The following is a 10205-nucleotide window of genomic DNA, read 5'->3' on the forward strand; positions in this document are numbered from 1 at the left end:
GACTCCTCTTCACCTCCCCTACAAGCCTCGACATTTTTTTCTTCATTTTTTCCCCTCAATATGTCGAGCTACATCTCCAATCTTACGTTGGTACTCACCACGAAGCCGACTAATTTTTCTTAGTTTCCGACCAACTCTGACCACTAATCTTCCAAAGAAACCCCGATCTGTGACCCTCTTTTCCATACTAACAAAACACACACATCAATTTACCCGATTCGTACTTCCTTTGGGAAGATAAGATATGGGCAATTTCGTCATTTTTATGGTAAAATTCTGAATGGTATGCGTGTGCTACAGATCCGAAAACACAGGGGTTTTTAGCTCAAAAATATTACACAAGGGGTTATCAGCGAACCCTATATATCACAGAGGTGATATATGCAATTTCCCCTAATATATATACACACCTATGAGCTACTGTAAAGATGGTATTATTAGGAAATTAAATAAATACAATATATACGATGGTTGTCAAGCCTGATACCACGATATTGATTTAACGGTAATATCTTACTTTCCTTGAGTGTCTCTATTAGAAGGCTTTGGTTGAGTGGCACTCACGATTTGGCGCAGATTAGTGCGGAGCTGTTACCCAACGGTAAATATATATATATACGTGTGTATATAATAATATATATATTATTAGGAAAAAATTGCATATATCATCCTTGTGAAATTTCGTGTTAGCTAATAACCCTTTGTGAAAATTTTTTAAGCTAATAATCCCCTGTGATTCTAGATTTGTAGCATGCACACCCTTTTCAGCTAAAAAATGACGAAAATACCCCTACATAAAATAAATGATAAATTAAATAGTTCATAAAAGTTGAAGGCATTTTCGTCATTTTTTAGCCAGAAGGGGTGTGCATGCTACAAATCTAGAATCACAGGGGGTTATTAGCTTAAAAAATTTTCACAGGGGGTTATTAGCTAGCACGAGATTTCACAAGGGTGATATATGCAATTTCCCCTATTATTAGTCACTGAGCACACACATTACGTGTATGAATCATAATATATAAATATAATGTATTGCATATTTAATATTTTTTAAAATTTTAAAGTACTTGGTTTATCTTTATTTTTTGTGTTATGGATTTTTTTTTTCAAATTTATTAAAAAATTAGTTGTTGTAGAAATTCAGTTTCAATAGAATTTGATGAGAAGTGAGATGATAAAAGAAGTGATAAGAAAAAGGTGAGATAAGATGGTGTGAGATGAAGTTGGAAAGAGGGTGTAGGGGTATAAAAGAAACAAATTGGGGAAAAATCACCGTGACACCAAAAAAATAGTTTGTATCATGCTTAATAAAATAGCAAAAAAGTAAAGATATTATATACAATTTTTATGTTTTTTTATGAGTAGATCGCAAGTTAACCGAAAAAATGTTCATAAAATGAATCCAATTCATGATGATTTATTAATAAAAATTTGCTCACTCCATCAACTTATATAAAATAAATTCGTTAAGTGCAATGAAAGGCATCCTGCCATTTTATAATTCATGACTAGATGACCGTGGAAATAACATGTGTCTACAAATTATATATTATATAATGATTTAAATATATAGATATATATTTTATATAACAGTTGTGAAAATTTTCATTATTTTTAGTAATTAATTCCCCAAAAAATGAAGTTTTTGGTGGTGAGAAGATTTAAGAGGATTTACCGAATACAACAAAAGGGGTTCGCCAAATCGAACATAACAAAAATCAACAAATACACGATGATAGCACTAAAATTCTACTTTTTGAGATGAAATATCACATTTGAAACTCAATTATATCAAATTCCTTCCAATTTTTCAAACAAAAACAAATATCCTTCCAACGAAAAAATATTATAAAAGGCATTACAAAATTAAAAATATATGCATAATGGAGTTAAAGATTTTTTAAAAATTTATTGAATAAACTGGAAAAAAAAATATTTTTATTTTTTCCCTAAAAAGCTAGTTAAGTTTTTAAATCTAATTTATTCGTAATTACGATCACGCATTATCATCGTCCCTATTTTGCTGTTCAGAAAAAAAAATAATAATAAAGGCAAATTGGAAATCTCACTATTAATTAGTTTTCGGTTAGAATTAGATGCTTCTAAATTTATAGGAATAAAGAAGAAATTATTTATTTTCAGGGAAAATGTACACTTGCACACCTCACTTGACAGTCTTGACTCAAACTCAAGATCTGGTTCAGTTCAAAAAACAAAACTAAAAATAAAAAAAATAAAATCTGGCTTAAGTCCACATTCTTCATATTAATTAATCAGTATATGGTGATGGCAACAAGCAGGCAATTCAAACCCAAATTCCACCAACGTATGAATTAATTAATAAACTGTTTTACAACTACTCCATTTTTATTTATTTATTAATTTATTTTTAAAAAAACACTAAACAAAACTAACTGTTTTACAAGGTACAAAAGTTAAAAGATAAATTTCAACAGATGGATTTTGTATTCTTTTAAAAACAATTCCCTCAGGGACTTAGGTTTCCCCAAGCGATTAGGTTGTTTTATGTTTCTAAAGCTAGACGGGAGCTAAATTGTGCCAATTGAGGAGTTGGGGTGGGTTTCCTGGAAAATAATGGGAAGGGAGAAAATAGATGGAAAAAAAGGAGGAAGAAAAAAATACAGCGAAAAATTAGCGACAGTAAAAAATGAAGGCACAGAAAAGGTGAAAAGCAAATGGCAGTATAATTTTTCAGAAAAGAATTAAACAAATAAAAAAAGACAGGCCAAAATGTTTTCTCACATAATGTTAACTCTTAAATATGAGTTCATTCTCCAACCACCTCATTATAGTCCACCCATGATCCAACCAAGTCTTTATCACTTGAACAATCTCTAAACACTCATCCATCAATCCAGCCAAAAACAAAGAAATGAACAGAGGCGACGTTTCAAACTCTATCAAATCTCGAGACTGACAAATCTATAAATTCAATTCTTTTGTCTATAAATGAATACATGGATTTCATGTTCTTTTTCCTGTACCAATCACTCTTACAACAAAAAACAGCTTTACAATCACTCAACTTCACAGAACCTTTGGTTCAACAACAAAAGAATTAAAGGACAATAACCACAAAACTTCCATTCAGAGATCTGGTAAATAAGGAAAGAAAAAAGGATGACGAAGTAAACCGACAAATTAATGTACCATCTCATGTCGAGATATCTGAATCTGGAGCCTGTTTGCTATTAGTAAATGAAGGCTGGCCAATCTCCTTCCGAGACGCATCCCACAGCAGTTGTTCAATGCCCAATTTCCTCAACTCCGTTAAACCTTTCTCAACTGCAATACAGCAAATATCATGAGGTGCAACCTTGTATCAGAGGACATATGATGGCAGGCTGATTTTGAGTTCAGAAGCCAAACTTTTATTTTTGGATACAAAAAAATCAAATAGTTCCTTTCTATAAAAATAAAAAATAAAAAAAAACATCGATACAGGGAGCGAAAAGAAGAGTAATAGCAATTACCATCAACAGCATCATGTGAAGTTGGTGACTGTCCACTGCGGCTTATCCATAATTGAAGTCTCTCTTCTGCAATATCTTCCTCAACTCCATGCACTAAGGCCCTTCTCCAGAAATATGTTAGCCAAGCCTGAGAAAAGAAAGATCTTAATATCTTATCTTTGACAGACAAATTCGCACTTCAATGGCTACAACATCAAGCAGAAAAATTGCCTGAGACAGTATAAAAGTGGGTGGAATCTCCTACTAGTATTTACATCTAAGTTCATGATTTTCTTCATATATAAAATATGAAGAAAAATGTCACCTAAACCCTTGAGAATATTCGTTGTGACAGGATCTCAGGGTGGTAAGAACACATTTTATGGGGACATAGAAGGGGTGTCAATTAGAGGTGACATTTTTGAAAGAATTGATGTCATTGAAAAAAGAGACTGCAAACAACCCTGACACATACCTCCTTGAAAAGAACATCTTCAGATTCCTCTTGACTTAATTCTGCAAACCAAATTGAAAGCATGGATATGAATTTTGTCATGGTATTTCCAAATCACAATGGAAGAGTCAGATTTTTAGTCCCAGCACAAAATATGAACTTCAAGAGAGTGATACAGAAAAAAAGAAGTCGCATGAGTCGCATGGTTCAATGTGAACGTTGATTTATCCGTTGTATATAGAAATATGAAGGGAACCATCAGGCACCATACTACTTGCATCATTACATCCACTTAAGTAAACAATTAAAGATACACTATTCAATGAAGAAGAAGGGAACAAAGTTAGAATGCTACAGTTCTGCAAATATATTGAGCCAGTTAATAAACCAAGAGTCCTTTATACGTAAGGAGGGAAGGAGATAAAAAGATCAAGTTTCTCACCAGAGGCCTCCATGAACTTGGGATCACTTGACGATTTAGAATCTACAAATAACAGGACAAGAACCTAATTAACTTACAGTGCTACATCATAGCTCAGGAATAATTCACAAGGTAATATGATGCATATAAGCTGTATCACAATTGCAAGGAATGAGAAAACAGACATTCGTAGTAGAAAATACCGGAAAAGGAATGCCGAACCAAAGTTGACCGTCGGTTTTGGGCCGATGAAAGGACAACAGCATCCTCAACCTTCAAAAGACATAGATGGGTGAGAATAAAAACAGGGAAAATCCTTGCGTCCTAATTTAGTAAAATGGCAGATTTATATGATAATTTGAACATTTGACAATGAAAGGCAAAAATCAAACCGGAAATAAGAAAATTCCAAATAGTATTATGATTAATAAAAGATGGAGAACCTTCAAGGACGCTAATTCCCTCAACCCCATTTCAACTGACAACATGCTTTCAATATTTCCTTCCCCGGTTAAATCATTCAAATCACGAAAATGTTTGCTCCGATCATCTCCCCCTGCTCATGGTTACAGAGAGCTAAAGACCGTTAGCTATGAAATACTATGACATTTAGATGGAAAATTTAAAATAATTACTGCAAAAGAAATCGATATGAAAATAGTATTCAATGGCATTAGTAGGCACCATCCCATGAATCCTCTCTGGCCTTCTGCCCAGCAGAAATGACAACCTCAAATGGCAGAGGTGCCAAAGATGACCAATGCTCATACTTTGAAGCTGCTATATCCGCACAGATACCTGCAGGACATAGAAGCATGGAATCAACTAGAATCTTGGATATCTTTGGTTTATATCTGCTCTTCACAGAAAAATACTTCTTCAAAATATATTTTTAGGATTAAATGAAAATTGTGATGTAAGTTTGGTTTTGATTTCTTAGGGAGGCACTTTCTATTAAAGATATCATATTATGTATTAGATCATTTTATTTTTTTCAACATTTAAAGTTTTAAAATTTTAAAAATTTGCATATTGGGTATAATCTATTCTGATGATCAAGTTGTTTTGAGACTTATGAAAAACTGAGCTGAAACTAATAATTGCATATGGGAATGTGAAGATGGGTTAAATGAATTTTTGAGACAAAAATCAAGAATGTGGCGTGGAAAACATTTAAGGGCAATGAAAATTGAAAACAAATATTGTTCCTTCAAAACGAAGAAAATAAATATTGTCATTTGCCTGCTATTACACATGACAAAAGTATTATATAAATATATCAACGTGAGACATCATAAATTTTCATTACCCATTCTAATTTTAAGAAAATGACAAGATGATAGAAGAACTATATAAAGCAATTACAAGATGATGTTTTATGGCTTTAATTTCTCGAGATATCTATTGGAGTCTGGAGACGAGCATAAAATTTTATATCTTCGATGTTTAAAGCATCCAACACCTACCAATATCATTTTCGACTTTCAAATTCTTTATACCAAAATGTGCTTTCATTTAACTTTCGCATTCTCCTAAACAATAATTTTACTTCAACTTTTTGCCACTTCCCAAAACAATTATAATATCATATTCTAATTTTAACTCAAAACGCTATTTTTTAGTTTTCAAGACGTCCAAGAAATGTATATAAAAAAATCCAAAAATACCCCTAGACTACCAGTTTTTGTTTACATTGAAGCATAGTTTGACATAAATTACCATAACGTGCAGCTAAACCCCAATAACGAGCAAGCCAGCACCTCTTTAAAACAACCTCCTCCTACCAAAGGAAAGTAAATTGAAAATGTAAAGTATGTCAGAATTTGGGGAAGAAAACAATCAGAAAATCGCTAAGAACTACGGATAAAAATTTAGAGCAAAACCATCTCTTCATGTGTCAGAATCATTCTCTGAGTCATAGTTCTTAGCGCTTTTGCTTCAGATTCAGCTTCACGGAACTGTTCTGCAGCTGTTGCAGTCTCATCTTTAATATTCTGAGAAAATGTCCATGAAACATCAGAAGCATAAACTATCAGGCAAGAAATCAGGGTACCACCAGGAATCATATGACAACCTCAAGTTCTGCACGAAGAGCGGAAAGTTCTTCATCTCTTCCATCCTTTGTCTGCTTCGCAGCTTTGAGATTAGCCTGTAAATATACATATATATTCATATTGATAGAATGCCGAAATAGAAACATGGCACAAATAAAAGAGAGAGTCTAGTCAACCTCTCTTTGACGGAGAGCAGCTTCCTTCCTGCAAACAGCCATACACATCAGTGAAATGTAGTGCAACGGAAAATGTGGTTAGAAAACTGAATTTACCGGCTCAACAACTTGGCCTCCAAGGAAACACCTTCTCCAAGAGAAGCAACCTGTAGAAATATAAGTCCAACACTAAAGATGAATAAACCAACACAATTCACTAGAAAAAGAACATGTACAGTGTTCACTCCAAATATAGAAAGTTTAGTATTCAACCACCTATTCATCTTTACTTTGGAAAAAAGTGGTTGGCAAACTAATGATTGAAAAAAACATAAATAATTTATCTACACGTATCATAATCCATCCGTAGTAATATTGCTTCAGAAAAGAGGACGGCCAAAACTCAATGAAATAAAAAACTTGCATTGTTTCTACATCATGAATAAGCCAAGTGATGAAGCAAAATTTCAAAATAAAGGACAAAGGGGTGCTTTAATTCTGACCTGTTTCTCTAACTCTCTGGCTCTTGCTTCTGCTTCTTCACGTTTTTCTTCTGCATGATGAAGCTGTGGGGTCCAACAGAAATTAATTTGCAAGCATATACACTTCTATTTTTTCAAGGTTATTTAGTAGGCACTAGGCAGAAACAAGAGAGTTAAGTAAATTCACCTTATCTAGAATTATTTCATTCTCTTCTTGCAGCATGTCAAGCTGCAAATTTAGTAGATTTCAGTCAGCCCAGAACACTATCTAACCATGTGAATGTTGAATATAAAGACAAGAACTCAATACTTTATTCAGTCGAGGTTTGACGGTTAGATATTACATGTCCATTACTTCAAACACATACGCTTGCATCCATCAAACATATTTAAGTGTCACTCTTTTCAATTAATACATCACATCAACTTTCAAATTCCACCATTGATAGTCGATTCATATTACTAAAGCATTCTACACAACGGTAATTCTCACAAGAACAGGAGGAAGCCCTGCCTAGTGCCACATTAGAATCAATACCCAACAGAAAGATGCATTCTTATCCCACTGAAGTGAAATTGAATAACTTGCAGCTGGTTTAGAAGTCATACTTCATCACGAAGTGCAGATGTCTCATGCTGAATTCCAGAATCTTTCAGGCCAAATCCCACATCATGTGTTAACCTGTGTATGTGCCAATATCAGATGATTTTTGAGATTCTGAAGTCTCAAATCATACCAATCAACCAGGATGCTATGCACATATAAATTGACTAACTGATTTGATATGCTTTTAATAAGCACAAAGTTAACTTCATACCAACTGTTTCAAAGAAGAACAATTAACACTCCTCAAGGAAATACACCCAAGTTTGATGGATTATGAGGGCAAATTAGTGACTCCGCATACAGGGATCATTAGGGATCATTACAGGAGTTATAGATATACAAAACTTGACTAAAAGATTTGAACCTTTGCATTACTCTTTGGATTTTGGATGAGGGTAAAATGTAGTGAATTTTGCAATATAGGTGTATATGTGTATAACATAAGGTGCAATTGAGGTGGTTCAGTTGAACCCCTCAATACACCCTTGTCCATCATTCACATTTTAAGTGCATATTAGATCGGTGAGAATAAAATTATAACTGGTTTGATGTTTCTCAACTTTTTCAAGATAAAAAAATTACTATGTATTTGTTCTCTTTTAACTCTTAAATTTTTTTCAAATATCAGGGTGAAATTACTGTAAAACATTGAGGCCAGCAAAATTGTCCCACAAAATGCCAACAAAATATGGTCATGTATCCGTTGGTTGCATGTTTCAATAACAGATTCGAATTGCAATTGGTCCCTGTTCCATATTAGCACACACTTGCAAGAAATTTGCCAGGAGGTACTATTTTGCCCATTTCAATCATCCAATAACTTCTTATCAAGAAATGCTACCACTAGCAATTCATTTTATCTATTTACTGTCAAAGTCCGAAACATTAAAGATGATAACAGTAAAATAGAAGAGTGTGCTATAATCAACTAAAATTCAAAATATTGGTTGAAGTATTTGGCCAGAGGTCGTGGCACTGTTTCAAAACATATTGAAATTTATACTTTGTGTCTTTGCCACATTTTATACATGCGATATATTTATAATACAGTGACGTTGCAGAACTTTCAACCCTAAATAGATTTAATTTAAGATTTCAACATCGTTAATTTTTTAATTATTCTAGGATCAGAGTCAAATATAAATGTACACTGTGTAAAAGGTTTGTTAAACATAGTATCCAGCTATCCATGACACCATCAAAAAAAAATCAAGGCTTATACTCTTGAATTATTGTACTTCATAAAATTAGCTGAAATGAATATAGAATAAAAAGATGAAGATCTTACCGCTTTTCTCTTAGTCTGTTATTGGGAGGTTCTATAGGAGGGATGATAACTGGAGTTTTCAATGAGGATTGTCTCGAAGGTGCCACGTTAGTCGTTGTGGTACGAACAGATATTGAAGGTCTTCCAGCTGAAGTGGATCGAACAGAAGGAGTGATATCCATAAAGTTCCGACCTAACTAAAACCAATACAAAACAATTTAACAGATCATAAGCAAGTGAGCATTCACTATCAGTAGATTTGTTAACCACGACATTCTGTCAATTGACTGTAACTCATACAGCTTTAAAATGTAAAGTTTAAGAAATTTTTTTTATAAAAAGGGATTATCCTTTCCTGTTCGGCTGTAAGAACCCTGGTGTCCAAACATTACAGCTTCAGTTAAATTTTAAAACATATTCTCAACATCCATGACATGACTAATGCCTGATGATGTCCGAATAATAACATACTATACTGCTACATCGCAAGTAAACAACCAGTTCTCACTATATCGAGCTAGCACCCATAAAAAATAACCAAATCGCTTAGATCTCAACATGATAAGAAAAAATTATTTAAGTTAACAAGATCAAATTGCGAGATATCACACTCAATTCAAAACGGAACAAATCAAAAAACAACTGAAACTCTTCTATCGAACGGATTGAACGATTCACTAACTAAAATAAGGTCAGCAACAGTGGTTATGACAAAAAATTGAGCCAAAATGAAGTCAGAACACGTCAAAGAACTCGAGGACGGTAAATCAAATTTTACCGATGGCGACGGAGATCTATTAGGCTTGGAAACCGCGATTCCAGACAAACCGTTGCTGCTAGTGTTACTGTCAGTCCTACTAATGCTATTATTACTCGAAATAGGCGGAGGAAGTCCGAAACGAAACTCCAGATCATCGTCATCATCGTCCTCTGTTGTAGTCTTCGATGCTGTCATCACCTGCGCAAGGCGAGCCGCCGCTGCTTTGGCGGCAACATTTTGAGTCCTTTTGATAGTTGACATCCCCGCAGCCGCCGGCGGAGGCCTGGATCGTGGATGAGCCGGAGAACCAGCAGGAGAAGATGAACCGGTGCTGCTTGATCCGCCGCTCCACTGGCGGGTGTAGACCGGACTCTCGGTCCTCTTCCGGTTCATCTGTACTGCAATAGGTCTAGTGGAAGTAGAATATTCCGGCGGCGGAGAATGAATCGGGGAAGAAACGCCTGTCCGGAGAGAGGAAATCGGGTGGAATGCGATTCAGTCAACAGGATGATGATCAACCAAATTATTG

The 10205-nt window shown here is 34.3% G+C and overlaps 1 protein-coding gene across 2 annotated transcripts; it reads right to left on the bottom strand.

Annotated features, from left to right (window-relative positions):
- Positions 1-2920: 2920 nt before the first annotated feature.
- LOC140879293 (coiled-coil domain-containing protein SCD2-like) lies at positions 2921-10205 on the bottom strand. Of its 2 annotated transcripts, none has more exons than XM_073282969.1 (17): positions 9695-10205; positions 8938-9113; positions 7652-7724; positions 7230-7271; positions 7064-7126; positions 6678-6727; positions 6582-6609; positions 6426-6500; positions 6235-6345; positions 6071-6131; positions 5036-5149; positions 4795-4907; positions 4555-4624; positions 4373-4414; positions 3952-3992; positions 3498-3624; positions 2921-3309 (listed from the first exon to the last, which is right to left on the bottom strand). In XM_073282969.1, the coding sequence occupies exons 1-17, from the start codon at positions 10067-10069 to the stop codon at positions 3179-3181; spliced, it is 1692 nt and encodes a 563-aa protein (XP_073139070.1). In that variant the 5' UTR covers positions 10070-10205; the 3' UTR covers positions 2921-3178. The 2 variants fall into 2 exon arrangements, with proteins under 2 accessions (XP_073139070.1, XP_073139071.1); XM_073282970.1 differs by having other exon boundaries at positions 8938-9109; positions 9695-9833.

This window comes from Henckelia pumila, chromosome 2 (assembly GCF_033568475.1).
Source record: "Henckelia pumila isolate YLH828 chromosome 2, ASM3356847v2, whole genome shotgun sequence".
In the NCBI taxonomy this organism is placed as follows: domain Eukaryota; kingdom Viridiplantae; phylum Streptophyta; class Magnoliopsida; order Lamiales; family Gesneriaceae; genus Henckelia; species Henckelia pumila.